This window comes from Alternaria ventricosa (assembly GCF_023758065.1).
Source record: "Alternaria ventricosa strain BMP 2768 chromosome Unknown scaffold_11, whole genome shotgun sequence".
Taxonomy (NCBI): Eukaryota; Fungi; Ascomycota; class Dothideomycetes; order Pleosporales; family Pleosporaceae; genus Alternaria; species Alternaria ventricosa.
In genome coordinates, this window is record NW_026055691.1 from 180,593 (window position 1) to 199,711 (window position 19,119).

General features: G+C 51.6%; 7 protein-coding genes across 7 annotated transcripts; 3 read left to right on the plus strand and 4 right to left on the minus strand.

The window, feature by feature from the left end:
• Positions 1-6: 6 nt before the first annotated feature.
• On the minus strand, positions 7-619 carry J4E93_006546 (uncharacterized protein; the record flags this gene model as incomplete). The annotated part of the gene is made up of 3 exons (XM_049344459.1): positions 7-304; positions 355-563; positions 617-619. 3 exons carry the CDS (start codon positions 617-619, stop codon positions 7-9), a joined length of 510 nt encoding a protein of 169 aa, XP_049198113.1.
• Positions 620-2,185: 1,566 nt separating this feature from the next.
• J4E93_006547 (uncharacterized protein) lies at positions 2,186-3,015 on the plus strand (the record flags this gene model as incomplete). Its single annotated transcript, XM_049344460.1, has 4 exons — positions 2,186-2,327; positions 2,384-2,493; positions 2,549-2,842; positions 2,905-3,015. The coding sequence occupies 4 exons, from the start codon at positions 2,186-2,188 to the stop codon at positions 3,013-3,015; spliced, it is 657 nt and encodes a 218-aa protein (XP_049198114.1).
• A 281-nt stretch (positions 3,016-3,296) lies between these two features.
• On the minus strand, positions 3,297-6,755 carry J4E93_006548 (uncharacterized protein; the record flags this gene model as incomplete). Its single annotated transcript, XM_049344461.1, has 1 exon — positions 3,297-6,755. One exon carries the CDS (start codon positions 6,753-6,755, stop codon positions 3,297-3,299), a length of 3,459 nt encoding a protein of 1,152 aa, XP_049198115.1.
• A 744-nt stretch (positions 6,756-7,499) lies between these two features.
• J4E93_006549 (uncharacterized protein) lies at positions 7,500-8,588 on the minus strand (the record flags this gene model as incomplete). Its single annotated transcript, XM_049344462.1, has 1 exon — positions 7,500-8,588. The coding sequence occupies one exon, from the start codon at positions 8,586-8,588 to the stop codon at positions 7,500-7,502; it is 1,089 nt and encodes a 362-aa protein (XP_049198116.1).
• Positions 8,589-13,089: 4,501 nt separating this feature from the next.
• Positions 13,090-14,173, minus strand: J4E93_006550 (uncharacterized protein; the record flags this gene model as incomplete). Its single annotated transcript, XM_049344463.1, has 2 exons — positions 13,090-13,895; positions 13,960-14,173. The coding sequence occupies 2 exons, from the start codon at positions 14,171-14,173 to the stop codon at positions 13,090-13,092; spliced, it is 1,020 nt and encodes a 339-aa protein (XP_049198117.1).
• A 679-nt stretch (positions 14,174-14,852) lies between these two features.
• Positions 14,853-15,920, plus strand: J4E93_006551 (uncharacterized protein; the record flags this gene model as incomplete). Its single annotated transcript, XM_049344464.1, has 1 exon — positions 14,853-15,920. The coding sequence occupies one exon, from the start codon at positions 14,853-14,855 to the stop codon at positions 15,918-15,920; it is 1,068 nt and encodes a 355-aa protein (XP_049198118.1).
• Positions 15,921-17,223: 1,303 nt separating this feature from the next.
• On the plus strand, positions 17,224-18,662 carry J4E93_006552 (uncharacterized protein; the record flags this gene model as incomplete). The annotated part of the gene is made up of 2 exons (XM_049344465.1): positions 17,224-17,228; positions 17,324-18,662. The coding sequence occupies 2 exons, from the start codon at positions 17,224-17,226 to the stop codon at positions 18,660-18,662; spliced, it is 1,344 nt and encodes a 447-aa protein (XP_049198119.1).
• Positions 18,663-19,119: the final 457 nt, after the last annotated feature.

Here is a 19,119-nt window from a genome sequence, read left to right on the forward strand (position 1 = left end):
AGTAAACTAAGCTTTAGCAGCACGAACCGCATTGATCTTTCCAATCAAGAACTCGCCAGCCTCCTCCGCGTCATCGCCATAGCTGAGATGAGGAAGTAGAACAGCCCCTGCGAGGTTACCGTCACAAACCGTGTCGCGAATAAGCCCACCGCAAAAGATTTGGAGCTTGTCGCGGGGGAAGTTGGGGATTTGCTGGTTGTCACGGCGGTTCTGGGTGTCACCAAAGGTGACAACACCCGCGATCTGGTTCTTGACACTGGTGGAAAGATCCTCGATAGCACGGTGGTTGACTGCTGCACCTTGACTGTGGTCATGATTAGTCTCTGAATGAGTTGGAAACAGGGCGCAACATACGAGTAGCCACCGCAGACGATGATAGCCGAAGGGCATTGACTATTGATGTCTTCAAGAATGCCGCGCATCTCGCGCTCAGAGACGAGATCGGTGCCGCCGGGCAAATAGTTGGTGGAAAGCAGCGCTGCATAGTCGACGCCCTCGATAGCCAGGTCGTCACCGTATTCGCGGCGAAGCTCATCGCCTAGTGGCTGACCGATGATAGAGCCCTATTATCGCAAGTTAAACCACAAAACAACCACCCAACCATCGGATAACTTACCATGTTGCCCGCTTCGGTAGATCCTCGAGCCCAAACAAAGATGACATCCCTACATCCGCCACCGAAACGGCTGGAGAACTCATTCTCCGTCAAGCTAGTGCGGTCAAAGAAGATTTGACGTGTCGCGACCACGGCAGATCCAGAGTTGGGGAGCGCGATAGGCGTGGCAGAAGAGGCAAGGGCCAAAGCCAGGATGGAGATGATGGTGTTCATCATGATGAAAGTAAGAGCGAAAGATGTGTTTGGTAGAGAGAATACGGCGTAGAAAAGCGAAGGCGAAGACGAAGAGAGAGAGAGAGAGTGAGTGAAAGGCAGAAGAAGCTCGCTGTTGAAGCTTGCCGGATGACTATGAGGTGAAGATGCCTCATACTTATACACACGATTCTCTCAATTCCCCTTCTCATCCCACGCTCTCCTCTCTACCCGAATGATCTCGTCTCACCATCAATATCTTGGTGTATTCCATGACCAGTTCGCCGACGTTGGTGCTTGAGCCGAGGCAGCTCTTACTCCTCTTCACTACCCAATTAGCTACAACCTGAGGAGTTTCTTTCCAAGTGGCCAAGGCCGTGGTATTATACCAAGACACGGGGAGGAAAAGTAAAGCCTTAGATTAGAAGTTGGTGTGTGAGATGGCAGATCGAGATACAGGGCCCATCCTAAACGTTACTCCCGGTAGTTACTGGACTGATCTTGGAGGAGTTTAGAAACACCAATAGGTGCTCATAGAGCAATCGACGCACCTCGGCAACTCCTGATGTACGATCGCATGACTCTTAGATCATCTGGGGTGCATCGGCAATTCGACGCGAACGGGATCTTTTCAAGGTTGAACTCATCGAATTGTGTCGCAGGCCCTTGCGGCTGATCGGGCTTGGCTTGCCGTGATGGAAAGCTAGGTCGGGATTGTCGTCGTTTGTACCCGTCCACGCAGAAATATGTGGGACCATGGGATTAGGCGTCCCGTCACTGCGATGAACTGTTGCTTACTGTAGTCTTCGCGGTCGCAAGCCACAGCAATATCGATACCTCAGGCATGCACCAACCTCATACTGACGGTCATTGCTTTCGACCTAGACAAAAGACGACTGTATTCAAGATTGGTGATGTGTAGCCGTGAGCAACTCAAAAGAACGTAATCGTTGTAGCGTGTATGTTACAGCTACACATTACTGTCAAACGTACACAAGTTCCCATGGTATATCGTTCCCGATTTCCAACTGGCCACAACTATGCCTCGGTACAAAAATTGAATAGATTAAAGGTTCACATAGCCAAGAAGATGTTTTGTGCAGATGATCGCAACACCATCGACACCCTTGTCAAACATGTCACAGTTGCCGAGGTCCCATTTCAGCCACCAGAGTCATCCAATCTTTCAACGACACAATGCCACTCAACCTCGCCGTATCTTCCGGTGACGCTTGATAGGCATGGAAATTGTGTTCGAGGTTGGCAAGCTTATAAGGCACTGTTGACTCCTTCCAAGATGTGTGTAACAGCAAGTTCTACACGAGCAGATCAAGTTCACTGCCCATGAAGATGCGCTACATTTCCATTGCTCCTCTTATGGCCTTTGCATTCTTTGCCACCTCGTCTGCCCAAGAGGAATGTCCCGAGCTGCCTGATAGCGGTGTGGAAATTGGGGAGCCAGTTCCAATTGTTCCTGGCGATGTCCCCGACGGATGTTCAGACTACGAGATTCTCGTTGGTAAGCCACAGTCCAAAAACCGCGAATTTGTCTCGTAGCATTGATATTGTTGTTAGCTCGCGGAACCAGCGAGCCTAGCTTTCCAACCTACGGCGTCATCGTTGGTGACCCTGTTGTGAGCAACGTTTCAGCGGAACTCTCTGGAGTACAGGGATATCCGGTTCAGGTACGATGTTCAAATAGTGCTTCGAACATAGCATCACTAACTACAGTTCTCTCAGTACCCAGCCAGCTCGCAAATCATTTCCGGTGGAAGGCAAGGCGTCGATGACATTGTTCAGCGCTTGACCTCGCAGTCTTCCGCCTGCCCCAATCAGACCTTTTCTTTGGTTGGTTACTCGCAAGGCGCAAGCATCATGCACCGAGCGGCGGACAGACTACCCACTTCTCTATTCCCCAAGATCAAGTCGGTTGTCATGTTTGGAGACCCAAATTTGAGGCTGGGCGTAGTTGGAGACAAGTTCCCCAACGGCCTGAGGGCAAACGTGCTGCAGATCTGTGCAAAGGGCGATCCTGTAAGTCTACCAATCGTGCTATACCAGGGTGGGAAACCGACCATGCTGACAATGAAATGTAGGTCTGTGACTCTGGGTCCTGTCAGTTCTATCACTTGACCTACATCCGTCCCGAATACATTGAAGGCGCCGTGACGTTCATCGTGAGGGCTTTCAAGGGTATGACCCTCTAGAGCGGTACTAGTGGTTTACCGGTCGTGGGCGGTTGCTCTGATATATCGAGGCATCTTGAGCAAGTATCCGGCCCTCCAGAATATGTAAGATTGAGGAATAGAGTATTCAAACAAGTGATATACATATGTATATAATCTGAACCGGAGTGGTGACCTGTCAACGCCAACGCCAACGCCAACGCCAACTCAACACTGAATCGGAAAGTGATGATAGCAACCCAGAATAGACGCCGTTTGAAAAGAGCGACCCGGGAGATGAATGCCATGCCGCGAAAAGCGTCTTAACTAGCAAGTTCCCCAATCACGCCGGCCACGTAGCATAGTGCCGAGGCCCAGATAGCCGTTTTGACTATACCCGCTGCTTTACCGCCCTTCTTCTTATCTTTGGTCTTTCGTTCGCTCGAATCTTGTTCTATGCTAATCTCTTGATTGCTAACTGCTCGCTCGGCAGCCTGCCTACGCTCAGTGAAATCTTTCTCGAGTTGCTCCTCGCTCTCTTCTGGCCCAACGTAGCCGGTAGGCGAAAGACGTGCCGTTCCATCTATCGGATTAATGTAAGTTCGTTCTCCTGTGATACCGGCGTCCTTGTTGTGCTCCGGTGCGGTTGATGGATCGGCCGTTTGGAAGGGTCTGGTAGACGCTGTGGGGTGGAGACCGCCGCGCAAGACGAGCAAATACTTATTCGCTTTGATGATCTCAAGTCCATTCTCAATGTACGGAATGAACTTAGCGGGCTCTTCGAGAATTGATAGCGCTTCATGTAGTGGTATCACAGGAGGAGCCTTGTGGGATTCCGTTGTTGTAGAGGTGGTCAGTGAAAGCTTGCCGCTGTGCGGATCGTGCAAAAGGATTGTGTAGATTGTTGGTGAGCCCGTTTCGGGCGAATGCAATGATGCGCCTGACTGAGGTGGTTCACCAACAGTGTCGTCAGTGCTCGGTTTCGGGTCTAGAATGGCATGTTCGGTCGACGATGCAGTGTCAGCAGCGGTAGAGGTTCCCTGCGTAGTTTTTGGGGCAGCATCGATTGCTGTGACTTCTTCTTCGCGCACGGTATCCGCGGCAGTTGGGCCGCTGGCGTGATATGAGGTGTCGCCCAATGTAGGATCATCCTTCAACATGTCAAACTTCTTCACGTCATGATCTTCGGTCAATTTGCTTTCCTCAACCGGACAGGCGCGCTGCTCGTGATCAGTGGCGACAGGACCAGAACTATCCTCATTTGAGTTTCGTATGTTATCAGCCACTGGGTAGTCGTCACGTTCGTGGGTCACCTTCACGTCGGCCTCTGTTGCGCCTCTCTTGAATGGCTTTTCACTCTCTAAGCTCTCCAAAACGGGTCCGAACGGTCTAAACAGGCTATGTGCAAGAGGTCCTCGCTCTTCAAACGATTTGTTCGGGGTTGCCTTCGGTATACGCGCGTATCCATCATCTGAGAGCCCACGCATAGCGGACTTCTGTGCATCGACCTCATGGGCGAGACGTTCTTCAGCAGCTACCTTGGCACGAAGCTGGGCTCTGTCGGCATCACTCATAGCGGAAGACGTCTTGGTCTGGGATGATTGCTCATGGTCCTGCGAAATTTCCGGAGCTGGAGAGTCGGGGAAGATTTTGATGTCCTCCCAGAGATGTGGAGCCACGCCATAAACGAGCATGGCACGTTCCAGCAATCGAGCTAGGGCCATCTGCGTATCTCTAAGAGTCAGCAAACTGTTCGCAACAGCTTTGTAGTTTGCGAGCATGCTTTGATCAATTTCGGGGTCCTCAAGCCGGGCCTGTAGACTCCAGATGAGATAACGCGTAAGGTGAGCGTTCTTCTGGGTAATTTTCGATGCAATGCTCAGCCGCCTTTTGAACGTTGGTGAGACGTTCTTTGTTGCGTCCGAGTCGCCGAGATCTTGGAGCAAGGCGTATGCCTTATTAAGGTCGTTGTCTGTGCTCTGGTACCGGAGACGCAATTCCTGGATTGCCCTCACTTTCTTCGGTGTCAATAAACGAAGCTTTCCGGCTTCTGAGCGTTGTCGCAGAGTGTTGATAGCAGAGTCCAGGAGGTCCTCATCCGCTTTCATACGCCTCAAGAGAGGTTTAGATGCTGGAATGTCAGCCTCTAGGTCTTCGATCACTTGCTTCATCGTCGTGCGACCCTTGCGAATATGTGCCAGGATCTTGTCGAAGAACAGGCGGGTTTTCTTCGCATCCGCTTCTTCCGTCGGGTCTTGCCAAAAAAGACTAGAGAATTTTGCACCGCTTTCTTCGAGCCAGGACTTCATCCGCTCGACGCTCGACTCCAACTGGCTCTCATCTGCTTTGTATGGGGTTTCGTCCATCTTTGTAGTCGTCTTGGGCTCGCTGGATTCTTGTGAATCGAATGAGATCTCTGGCCGCTGCATTTGCCGTTCGATTCGACGGACGTATTGGTCATTGATGATCTTGGACTCAAGCATCGGATCCATACCGGTCTTTGCGTTGGGGGTGCTCTCGAATGTGCTCTCCAACCTAGCCCGATCCGCTTTTTTACGTTCTTCGTCCAGGACCTTGCTCCTTCTTGCGGTCATGTTCGCACGAATCTCGTCCGCACTCAAGAAGTCCAAGTCGTCTTTGGGCAACTGGCTCAATATTTTTGACGTTGACCTCACAGATGTGACGCTGCCTTGTGTACTGGGTGTCTCCTGCGGTGGGAGGTGTTCTTGCATGGAAGGTTGCTTCGTGCGTAGAGGACCTGAGCTTGGAGGAAGCGACGGGAGGGTTTCCTGTATATGTGGTTCTGAGGAGAGCTCGTGAGTCCTGTCAGCTGAGAATGCTGACGTGGAAGACTCGTCGCCAGCCTTCGCCATGGGCGCAAGGTCAGCATCAGGCTTTGCTACGGCGTCCTTTGATATCCTCCTTTGCAGTGTAGTCTCTCTCCAGCTGCCTGTCTCCGCCGTGCCGTGTCGTTGCGCATCGTCGTGTTCGGGCTTCTCTGTCAGGAAGCGATCCACAAAGGAAGGCTCAGTACCGCGTGCGGCCGTGCTGGATTGTTCGATTTTCGTAGCCGCATCCGTTTTCGTTTTCGCAATATATTCTTCAAACGACTCCGTGCTCTTCGGTCGCGTCGGCTGCTCATGGTCGTAGTCCCGCGCTGTGGCACTACGTGCGCTTGTTGTAGATTCGGCTGACACTCCTGAGTTGCGGCCAACAACCTTGACATGAGATTGCTCTCGCGGTCTCCTCAGATCAGAGGGTGATTCGATGCCAGTCGGGTCGTCGGGGAGCAGTCTTGCCCTGAATGACGGTTGTGGGAAGTGTGATTCTCTTTCCCTACGGATATCGCGCTCTTCACTATCGATCTTGACCCGTCGCAGGTAGTTCGAATCGACACTGTCAGTCTTGCCTTGCTTCGGCGGCGACGCGTTATCGTCGTGGCTCTCCATCTCTCTCAACATCCACTTAGGAATGCTATTGGCAAGCCATTCCCAGTCCTTGTTGCCCTTGCCACTCAACCTATCGTTGCTAGCACCGAAGATGGCTTCGTATGGATCATTCATGAGTTTCCTTCGCCACTGCTGGTACTGCTCTACCTGCAACCATTCCAGGTTGGACATGCCGGATGGACGTTTGTTGCCATTGTTGTCTTCGTGCTGTGCTGACTTGGAGGGCGTGCGCGAGAAGCACCGCGTGCGAAGGGCAGCGTCGTCGGAGCGGAGGATGCGTTGCGCATAGCGTTGGAAAGGAGCGAGTGTCGGGTCCCGGCGCCACCAAGTCATGATGGAAGCCGTCAGGGGAATCAGAGGGAGAAGGGATGCAGGAGGTCGGCTGATAGTCCTAGCCCTGTGGCTTGTCAGAGATAAGAGGTTACATGATTGCAAGCAGAACATACCGTGATGCCTATCGCAAGTCTACTGTCCAAGGCACCGACAGCTCCTCGGAACTAGCCTAGATAAACGGATAGTAGTTACATCGATAGCCCGACGAACGATGCTGCAGATAGTGGCGCACTCCAGGGACGAAAGCAATGCTGTCAAGAGCGTGTAGGGATAAGATCAAGAACAACTAAAAGGCGATGGAAGACCAGGCAGCCTTCAGGGAGTGATGGTGTCGCCATATCCCCGCGTAAGCTCCGTGCCGCTTATCATGTTTCGCGGGGTACGTTCCCGCGTGATCGTTTGTTCGCGTCACCATCTTACTGGTCCCGGTCGTCCAGACTGCTCGCGCCACATGAGGCGCTTTTCCATTTAGCTGCAGGTGGTATCGCTGATGAATTCGTTGTGCATCGCCTTCGGTTGATGGATATCAGTGAGGCTTGACGCGTACCAAGTCGCGTCTCTCATGCGACGCCGATAAGGCGATAAGGCAACAGCGCTACGCCCCATTTGATCTCTCGGGGGCCTCTCGCCCTCAGCACCAAATCCGCGATGGGAACTTTCATCTGATGCTCACGATTCTCGATTGCTATGTTTACCACAATCTTATAGGCGATAGAATCACTCCGAGCAATCTATCTACAGCTGTCAAGGTCGGCGCGCATTCATCATCCCCGTCTCGGCGTGGCACCCGATGTACTCGAAGAATTGCTGGTCCGGCTCCAGTACGTAAACCTCATGGAATAACCGGAGAGACAACACGTTGTTGAGCTTCTTCGCATACATCAGGAAGCCTCCGAAGATGTTGATATGCGTCTGGTGGCTTTTACTCCAGTGCTCAAGCGACGCCAGGTCATCGAAATAGCCCAAGCCGAACGTTCTTTCACGGCCCGCCTCGAACGACGTTGAATCCACAGCGTCCCATAAATTCATCGCATAACACCCAACCTCGCGCCCTTGGTCGCGGAGAAACCTCATGCCTTCGACAAGCACCGGATGCATTGTATCAAGGTAGAGTTTGCGCTCTTCGGGTAGCGTGTCTGACCAATCCTGGCCCGATCGAATTACGCACAGATTGGGCTTGCCAAATATACGGACACGTTTTGAGGCGCATCCGTCATCACTCGAGCCATTTGCGCTGCCATCATCAGAACACCGTCCATTGCCATCGAGTTTGTTGTCTTGAGCAGCTGCCAAACGATCCCGCATGCTGCCCCAATACGCGTGTTGTTCCAACTTGCCCGAGATCCTCTCTTGCATGTTGGCCGCTCCTTCTGGATTCTCAGGATTCGAAAATACCGTCTCAAAACGATCCATTGTTGGACGCAGAATCTCCTGGAACCAGCCATGCCCATCTCTTTCCCTTTCTGAACTCTGCCACCATGTGTTGAACCCAGATTCCTGTTGCCAGCTTCTGTGCAAGTCTGCGCTGCGCCAATATGCGATTACAGCGATGCTATAGGCTCCTCTCTTGTCGATTACGGAGGTTGTTTCCCAAAATGACGGGCGCTTTGACTCTGGCCCTCTACTCACGAACTCCTGAAGTTTGGTAACGGCTATGCCGTCGTTTCCAGTGACAGAGGTGTACTGCGCTCCCATCATGGCCATGACGAGATCACCCATTTCAGCCTGGAATCTGGAGCAATATCCAGGGAACGGCGGAATGTAGTTGGGTGGCGTGCTGGCCGGGCATGATCTCTCCCTGCGGAGGTGATCTGGAATAGACTGCTCTAGCATATCAAAACTTCTTCGATGTCGTATCAGATTGCTGGTGAATGCTGCCGTCGCAATCCTCGTTCTTGGTCGCTATGCGCAGGGGAGGGGACACAGGACGCCGTCTACTCAATTCCATCTGAGGGCACATCATGCTGCCCGCTTCTCACAGTCCCTTGAGACGGCACGGGACGCTGTGCAGCAAGCGCCTAGGTTCACAAGTGTCTAGGCGGAGCACTGAAGAAGGGCTGGACCTCGCGCTAGGACTGTCACCTTTCCGTTCATAGACGCCTTAAGACTGTAATCCGCTTGTGCTCTCGGGATCGACTTTCTTTATTCTTGTACCCAGAGAAGCTAGTATACTGACGATGACGTAGTATTCGCGCATATACGGTTCTGCGGCGTTGTCGTTTGTGAAGTCGCCAAGCAAGGTACAAATCCAAGATTCACATTTGACACAACCCTATATACGTGTCCTGCGCGTCGCTAAGGTATGGAGCGCCGGGTACAGCTAAGGGCTGTATGTCAGCCAGACGCTTTTCCTGCCTCGTGCCTAGCTATATCTCATTACCTTCGGACAAGATCGTAAGACATCAAAAAGCAAAACCACAACCAATTGCGCGACGCTGTGATAGGAATCGGGCCGTTAGATCTTCACAGCGATCTTGGTAGCCAGCACCCTGAGATCACCAAACTACCACAAGGATGATCATTCGAGAAATGCGGAAACTTAATGCGCCCGGCGGGTTTCTCATCCAAAAGGACACCCACACCAATCGCTTTGCACCGTCGTCATGAGATCACCTACACCCGATTGAAAGCCTCCACTCTCGTCGTGTATCGTATAGCTTTCGTTTTTCGGGCGTTCCTTTTTATCATGATACTCAGTGTTAAGGGCCTTGTTACTCGTCGTAACCTGATCTCGCGCGAGAGGACCCTCAACCGTCGATGCTTATCCCGCCAGCATGTACAATCCTTTCACGACCGAAGCATGGACCGAATACGCAATTGGTATTGCCGTTATATTACTTCGAATTACAGCGCGTTGCTGGCAGGTCCGACTACGTTGGGATGGAGATGATTACTTCGCCGTACTCTGCGCCTTCTTCTTTACCGCCGAACTTGTCATGCTGGAGCTCATCGGCCAGAATGGTTCCATCACTGGAATGAGTAATGAGCTCGCGTCGCAACTTACACCTGAGCAAAGCCAACGTATTACTGTGGGTAGTAAATGCCTTCTCGCAGGGTGGATACTATACACAACCCTGATATGGTGCTGTACGTACCGCTGTGCGCCAATACCTTGGTAATGGAGCACTCAATACCATGCGGTTATACTAACAGGCCGGTACCGTAGTGAAAGCTTGTATGCTGTTTTTTTACAGAAGGCTCACGTATGCATACCTTGCAATATTAGAACGATCACCGCTGACAGCAACAGTCTCAATCTCCAGCAACACAATCTTGTGAAGATCACTGGGGCAATCTGCGTTTTAGCATACATCGCTACCATCATCGTGTTTCTCACACATTGTCACCCCATCTATCGATTATGGCAAATATATCCATATCCAGGCGACGACTGCGCACTCAATATATCCAAGTATCTAGCTTTGGTCGTTACAAATATAACGTAGGTAACCTTAGAAATGAGCCTTCTTACTTCTGCACTATACTCATCTTCATCCAGCACCGATCTGATGATTCTGTACATCCCGCTGCCTCTTCTCTGGAACGTGCGGCTGCCTTTAAGAAGGAAGCTTCTGTACGGAGTTTGGCTATGCACCGGTGTTTTCATGATGACAGCAACACTTCTCCGCTGCATTCTGTGTCTTCAAGACGTTTCCCAGATAAATGTTGGTACTATCTGGTCAATCCGCGAAACAGTATGCTTCCCACATCCCGATGTCATTGGGACCTTACTAATGCTTGCCATAGTTTGTTGGAATTTTAGCTGTGAACGCACCTATCCTCAAGCCCTTTTTGAGTAAGGCTAGGAAGGCTATGTCATCGATCAAGCCATCTAATGATAATTCCGGCCAAAATTTGCCGGACAGCCTTCGTTTATCGCATGTTGAGAGAAAGGGCAAAAGGAGGACTGTGCATGAGATCGACAACATAGACATGAGCATGAATGGAAGCGAAGAGCACATCGTGAGACAAGGAACAGACGAAGAAAGAGCGAGCAGTGATGTCAGTTCGAGGGATGAGGGCGATGCAGTTTAGGCTCGGCATTGCGTGAGAAGCACGATTGATCGCCATTAGTCATGAGCCTGTCAGTAGAAACTGACGCATGGTATAGGTACAGCGGCGACGCAGATTAGGCTGCTGTGAATCTGTCCCCATCATGACACCAATGTTGTCAGTAGAGTGGTCTATCACAGATCATACCTACTGCAACATGCCGCACCATACGAGCGGTTTTGCTCTAACCATCATCATTCATGTACTGTACGAACAGGAGTCGCATTACTGCAGGAACGCTTTCCAGGGTCCGTTGGCAATGAAGCTCCATGTAGTCGGATGAAGAATGCGCAATGGCAGGGCATGTATAGTGTTGTGAAGCATGGAGGTAGAATGTCGGTTCTGTCATGCAAATGCGTGTACATGATAACAATACACTTGCGCGTACCACGTTGCTCTAGCTTAATTCTCATCTTCCAACAGCCTTCCCTCTTCCTCAACGACTTCAGCTTTCTTATCATCTTTCCCACTCGACCTCTGCAGACTGACCGCAATCGCCGCTCCGATGATAAGCACGGCTCCCACCAAGCTCTCAGCAGGCGGGGTAGTTCCCCATATCACCTTCTCGACAACAAGTGCGAAAACAAGTTGTAGATACGTCAAGTTTGTTGCTCGTCCACCCTTCTCCCTCTGCAGGCCTTCCGTCAGAAGAAATTGCAACAAAAACCCGAAGAGCCCAATAATGGCGATCAATCCCCACTGACCGAGCGTTTTGGGCATGACGAAATGTAACGAAGGGTGAACCAGGATGATCACGAACGAGGCGATCGTTGCGATGAGAGAGAAGTAATTCACCGAGATGAGCGAGTGGGCGCGCTTGCCGATCACTCGGATCGTTGCGTAGGCTGTCGAAGCGCCAAGCGTGCCTAGAATTGCGATGAAGATTGCCAGAGCGCGTTGTTCGGCGGTAGTTGATGGTAGTGGTGCATGCCTGTCCGAGTCATCGGCTATTGGCTTTAAGTGCGAAGCTGGAAAGAGCCATGGTGGTCTCGCGACGAAGAGAACGCCGCAGAATGCGACGAAGCTGCAAAGCGCTTCTTTCCAGGTGAATGGTTCGTGTAACCAGATGAAGCATACAATGGCTGTCATGGTTGGGATTAGGAACGTTATTACTGTCGCGTCGGAGAATTCGAGCCATGACAGAGAGTCTGGGCGGTACTGTTAGCTGTATTCCTGTTCGATATCATGCCCCACCCATGCAGGTCACAATCTTATATGGAGTGACCTGGGAAAATTTGCAGAGGGAGTTGAACTCACAATACAGTCCAAATAGACCGACAAATCCTGCGGTACCTCTCAGTATGAGCAGTCCTTTGATGCCTTTCTGACCGAAAGGAAAGTCAGGCACCGCGTGGTACCAAGAGTAAACCGAGCAGATGATCGTCGTGCATAGCATGCGGATGAAGATGATTTGCAAAGCGTGAAACTCGATCGATGGGTCATTCGCAAGGAGTTTGGCCGCTGTGTTCATCTATTGCTCATCAGTAAGTGGCATGGTCTGCGGCATGCAGTCTTTGCACACAAGAGATAAAACTTACGACTGAACCACATGTCTGCGCCAAGAAAACTAAGAATAACCCGAAATTCCGCCTATAGAATGACTTCAGACTCTGCGATATCTTGCTCCATGATCCTGGCTGGTTTGCTTCCTCGTCCGTGTCCTGCGCAGAGCCTGAAGCTGCAGATGGCAGGCGTGGCAAGAAGTTTACTCTTGAGCGTCCCGCGGAAGGCGGTGTGTTGATTATGGTCCCATACGACATCTCGAACCTTTTGTCAAAATATTTGCGATTGCAAAGTTGAAGTAGAAGGGCAGATGCCGTAGCAATGCGGAGCAAAAACCCATGGTCCGGTGACCCACTAGTGGGTCTCTCATTAGTGGCTTTCCGGCGGTAGCCCGTGTTTAGCCTTGCTTACTTCAGCTAGAATCTTCTCAAGCAAACTACAAGATTGCGAATGCACTTATAGTGTTGCGCGTTCGTTGTGATTGTGTGCGATTGCTGATCGTTTCTTTTTTTTTGGTGACGGAAGCGGTGATACAGTGTTGCAATGTTGCTTCTGCGATAGGTGGGTGGGTGTATAGTACCATGGGATGATAGGAAAATCCAGTCGAATGCAATATTGAGCGCGATGTTATTGATAAGCTTTTAGATTTTTGGTAAGTGCAGTTGCAAGTAAATACGTGAGTAAATACGAAGACATTCAGTGTTCGCAAAATATGTACAAGAAAACGAACTCTCACGTACACCCCGGCCCAGCCAGCACCTTTTTACAGGGTCTCGGCCTAGGAAAGGTAAGCTGCATCAACCCAGCTCTTGTAGTCGCTGCCCAGAACAGTAGAAGGGCTAACGGCAGCCGAGAGCTTCTTTGAGAAGGATGCCCTGGTACCCTTGGATCCATCACCAGTGTTTGCGTACTCGGCATATGTGACCTTGTCAGTCCTAGGGTCATCGGTACTCCAAACTTTCCATCCCGCGGCATTGATGACATTCGTCATGCTGGTCTTCTGGAACACAACACGAGAAAAGTTTCTCCAAGGACGGCCGAGGTAGTAAGCACCCGCGCTCACCGTGTTACCAGGAGCAGCAGCGATCTTCGAGTTGTTGATAACATAGTATGAGGGATTGGAATCCGAATCGCGACCGTTAGCAGTAATGTAACCCAGCGACGCGGAGAGAACGCCCAGAGAGCAACCATCGAACCATGCTGTGGCTTTCTGGCCGAAGATGAAGTCAGTCGCTCCTTCGATGTAGGATTTGGCATAGACCTGGCTACCCTGCTGGGCGAGGATGGTGTCTTGGTAACCCTTGAACTGGCATCCGTAGTAGCCTTGCTTATCGGCATAAGCACTAAGGGCGAGAGCTTGCGAGCCCTGTCCGCGTGTGTTTACGAGGTTGATGTTGTAGACCTTCAGGTTTGGCGTCCAGGCGCGGAGAGTAGCAGTCTCGTCGTTGTTGGGGGCATTATCTTGACTTTTGCCCTGGGTGATGGTCACGGTGTTGCTAGTGTAGCTGCTGGTGTCTGTCGTTTCGCCGTACACCGTCAGGGCCGACTTGAGCGGCTGGATGTAGACTTGCTCCTTGTAAGTGCCTGTAGAAGCGGGGGCATGGAGTCAGTACATGTCTCATATGGAGGTGATACAGTCAGAACTAACCCTTCGCGATGAAAATGCATTGTGCAGCCGTGCTGGACGCACTCAAAGCATCAACGGCGGACTGAACAGTTTTGTATTTTCCGCTACCACCCACAGCCAGACATCCCGGGGGAGGACTTGTACGCCCAGCCCGTGGCGCCAGTGTCGTTGGAGCTGCGACAGCGGATGCCGCGAGCGTGAGAACGAAAGCGATTGATGGGAGCATTGTCAACATACTAGAACAGAGCGAGAAATGAAAGTATAAGAGCGAGTGAATGTAGAACTTAGCCTGAAGATGCGCAGGCTACATATACATACAATAACCTCAGCATGCCGGCTAAGCAAACTATATTGGCGGACTCCCCGGGTCTGACCTAGACCTCCGAACAGCCGCCTAGCGAGCTACGGGGTCGTTTCCCCGCTATGAAAGCTGTCGAAACGGGCAAAGCAAGCCATCGGAAAATTGATGTATGCACCCCAGACGGTGAATCTCTCTTCGCGAAACGACTGCGCAGGTGGATTGCGCCGGTTGGTGGGAATCTTGTTGCCGTCCGTGCATTGATTTGGGTTAATTATAGCGTGTTACAGAGGGCTGACGGAGGCAGTATTGAGGCCCGAAGTGACGCCGCGTGAGCATCGCATTACTGATGGTGTTGAAGCTGACGCGTTGTTGGGCACGGCGGACGCGCCTCCTTCTTGCAGGTCAAGGTTTGTGGGGATGGATCTTGCGTAGGGCCGTGCACTGATCACGTGAGCTGGTGTCGCGCTAAGATCCACCTGAATCCACACGTTCAAGCCCAGCAATTCATTCATTGTGCGACGCTGCGACCAATCTTCTGCAGACCGCGCTTTGACATCAGTTATTCACTTTGGGTGCTCTTGGTTATCACTATCTGGTCATTCTTTCCCTCGCAATGGCTTCATCACACACAACTGGCAATAGCTGCCAAACAATCGACCTCACAGGTTCCTCACCAGAGCCGGAAGACATGCCCCAGCAACGACCACAACAGCGGCCACAGCCAAGGCCGCCCCAAAGACTAGTTCAAATGTACCTCAAGCCCGAGCCACGCCCCTACGGTATGGCAAATGTCGGGATGGAAGCTAGGCATCCGATGGCTTCCGCGCGAAACCCTGTAGGGCCACAGCAGGCGCGCCCTATCCACCCTGAGCATATCAAACAGATCATCGAGACAGCCGACCCGCGCGCTGTGCAAAAGGTGCTGCTCGACCTTTGCCAAATGTCACCGGCCTTTTCCGGCGCCCTCGTCCGTGGACTTGCGCCTCACTCTGCATCCGCCCAGAGCCTGATCAGCCAGCAACGGATGCAGTCGCATCAGCCCAAGGTCAAGATTCAAGATGAGGATGATAGCGACGAACTCTATGAGGCGGCGAAAAGAAACCTCGTGAAGCCTACAGTTCCGACCCCAAGTCACAACAGCTTGCCTGCACAATCCCGCGAGATCAGCGGAAGTCGAGCTACATCACGGCCTCATGGTTCTGAGTCCGCGTCACGAGTGAAGCGGGAGCCACGTGAGCGCTCACAGTCAAGTTCAGACGGCGACATGCACCTTCCTGGAGCCTATCCACGCTCAACCATGTTACGCACGCCAGTCCGGAAACCCTCAGGCCAATCATCCTCTGTCAACCAAACTCCAAGGCTGTTGGCCAGAGACACGCCACAGTCAGCGAGCATCAACAAACAGCCTGCGCCTTTGATAAAGACCTGCACAGTGTGTCACGAACAGATAGTGGACGTGAATGCGCCCTGCGTTTCTCATTCTGGGAAGAGGTACAGGCCACCGGGCGGGTCAATAAAATGGGATTGCTGTCAGGCAGACATTGACCATCCCGGTTGCGAGTTCAACGGACAACATACGACTGGAGAAGAGCTGGAAGAAGACGCGTTGGTACAAAGGAAACGGCCAAGTGCGTCTCCGGTTCCGAGTCGTGCGACACAAAAGAGACCCAGAGCATTCTAGCGAAGATGCTAGGGGTTTGCCAGGTAGCTGGTCGCTCTTTGCTTATAGCGGGACGCGATAGGTTCACGCATTGGGTCCTCTTTTGCTATCGTGCTTTTTGTTTTTCAGTTCCAGTGGTCTTCGGAAGACACTTCGCACCTCATTAGTTCATTGCTAGAAGCATAGCGCAGGCGTTTCGTTACTAGGCAGCATTGATATGGCTGCGGAGATCTCAAGCAGCTGCATTACAAAGTCTTGTGTTCGTTCACGATGAACATGTGCATTACTAAGCCTGCGTTACCCTTCCTGATTTCACGAATCCGGCCTCGAGAACTCCACCATTGTCTCCAGGGCCCAAAACTGTTCACCTTCCCATCAGGGACAGCGATTAATCCCGTCGCTTCTTGAGTTCCGATGCAGGTCCACACTTCAGGAGACTGTGCCTCACCGTTATCCTGAAACTCATGCACATCTCTTCCACTCCTTGATCTGATGCTTATGACGCGGCAGCCACTATCTCTGTTGAGTCACCTCATATGAGACAAGAGCTGAATAGGTCCGCAGACTACATCAAGATTAAAATATGCAAGGTAGGTAAACTAACCTTAATTCAGGCTCTAGGGTGTTCAGGAATTTCCTAGATTGACGTGGAGTGCTCAAAAGACTGAGAGGATACTGCGAACTGATGGTCCTTTGTGCCAATAGTTCATACGTGGACACGTCTTCAATGGTCTTCGTTCTCAACTCACTGTGAGCTAGACAACGACCCTTAGTATCCTGCAAGTGTTATCATTACAAGCGGGCAATTTGTCAATGAAATAGCGGATGTTGCTTGACCGTTATCTCTAAGATGCCCATTCTGACTCGTTCCTCACGCGTGACGTCATGCCAAGTGTCTTGCCTGCATTATCATCGACGCGCTAACCTCCATCTCTCCCACTTCTGCACACACCGTCAGGACGCGATAGAGATGTAACGGACATTCGCACTCTGCGTTCCAGGGAATCACAATCCCGAGCCGAAGATGCATTGGTATAAAGCTGGCGGGTTGCCTCATCAGCATTGGCCCACGAAGCTTGCGCGTCGCACATCATGAGGGTCGCGCCATTCCTATCGCTTGCAGCTCTTGTCCGAGCGAGTACAGTTTTTCACCTCAACTCTACATCTCATTATTCTCCAGATCTTACCGCAGCGACGCTTAGCTTTGGCGATCAGCCATGGGCCAACGTTGAACCTCTACCGATTACGTACCTAGCTTTCAACGAACAAACGATTGTCACAGCGGAGCTACTGGACTATACGATATCCTCGTTTCTCTCCCACGATGATGTATACTCGGAGTCCTTCCTCCATACACTGGTGCTTGGCGGCTCAAGCACTTTTTCAGACAATGCACATGCATATCTTGGCTCCATCGGGTGCAGCATGATCTACACTGCGTTGGACGCCGGCGTAGCATCCGGCCCATATCTACTTCACCCATCGAAGGCTATCACCAGAGTCTACCGGTTGTATTGGGATCACAACTTCGCTTTTGTGGAGTCGGTCACTGAAGGTCAGAATGGGACTTTCCTTCCTGTCACAGGTCTGGCGTTGACAGATGCCTACGGAGCTCTTAGTATCGCAGTGCCTTCACGATTATATTATCCAGCACCCACAGAAGACAAGCCTTTGTCGGGTAAACGCCTGGGCGTAAAGGATATTTACGACCTGAAGGGTATTCGTACCAGTGGTGGGAACAGAGCCTACCGAGATCTTGTGGATCCTGCTCCAGAGAGCGCTGCAGCTTTACAACAGCTTATCGAGATGGGTGCGGTGGTGATTGGAAAGACCAAGACTACTCAATTTGCGCTTGGGGAACGACCAACAGCCGACTACGTGGATCAGCTAGCGCCATTCAACCCTAGAGGAGATGGTTACCAGCACCCCCAAGGGTCATCAGCCGGTTCGGGAGCTGGGCTTGCGTCGTACGACTGGATGGATATCGCAACCGCCTCTGATACTGGGGGTTCTGTCCGCTTACCAGCCATGGCGAACGGCCTATTCGGTATGCGTATCACCAACGCCTCACTGCCACTCAAAGGAATCTTGCCTATCTCGGCAATTTTTGATACGCCGGGCGTGTTGGCTAGGTCGGCGAAGCTCCTCCAAGCAGTGCATAGGAAATGGTACCCAGCTAAGGCATACACATCCTACCCTAAGCGCAGTATCTTGCCTGATCTGTTTTGGCCTACAGTCAACAGCACGAGTATGCCTATGTTTGATGTGTTCATCTCACAGCTAGCTACTTTTCTTGACGCCAATTTGACAACATTCAACGCCAACGCCAGTTTCAATGCATACGCGAACATCTCAGAAGGCATAGCATCCTATCTCGGCTCTACATACTCCAACATTACCAACGTGGACCAGTACCGCGACCTAGGTCTACCCTTTAGAGAGCAGTATATTGCCAAGTTCGGCAAAGCCCCCTACTGGAATCCACAAACACGAGCGCGATGGAACCGGGCCGCCACTTTGCCGACCTCTAGCTATACCACTGCTATCGAGCGCACGCACACCTTCCAGACATGGTTTCGAAAGACGCTAACGCCATCATGTGAGTCAAGTTTGGTGCTATATCCTATGGGTGCCGGTACGGAAGACTACCGCGACATCTACACAGCCGCTCCAGGTGGCATATTTGCTGCTGGACTTCCCGGAAACCAGATGTCAGTTCTGGCTGCGCTACCCGACTACACAATACCGATTGGCGAAAGGTAAGCTTTGACTGTACGAAGTGCATGTGAGACATATACTGACTTCGTACCTCTAACTTTGCAGGACGTATGTCAGCAGGGTTACTGAGAGAAACGAAACGCTCCCCGTTACCATTGGTATGGTAGCTGCGGCAGGTTGCGACCACATGCTCATGAATTTGGTTGCTGAACTTGCTGATGTTGGGATAATTGCGGAAAGTGTCAAAACCGGGTCTAGCATGTACTAGGAAGGGCAGGAATATACTTATGGGGTTTATTACACCGAGGACCCGACGTATGTACCTGTACGAGCTGCGCTTTCAACAATGTCACATCACAAGACCTGCACTCCTTGGTTTTGCTGTGTGCCATGCTTTCCTACCGTTCGAGCACAACCCCGCTGTGATTGGCGGACTATCTCTTAGGTACCCTGTCGATCACAACGTCTGGGGTAAATGAAAAGAGTAATCCAAGGTGTCATC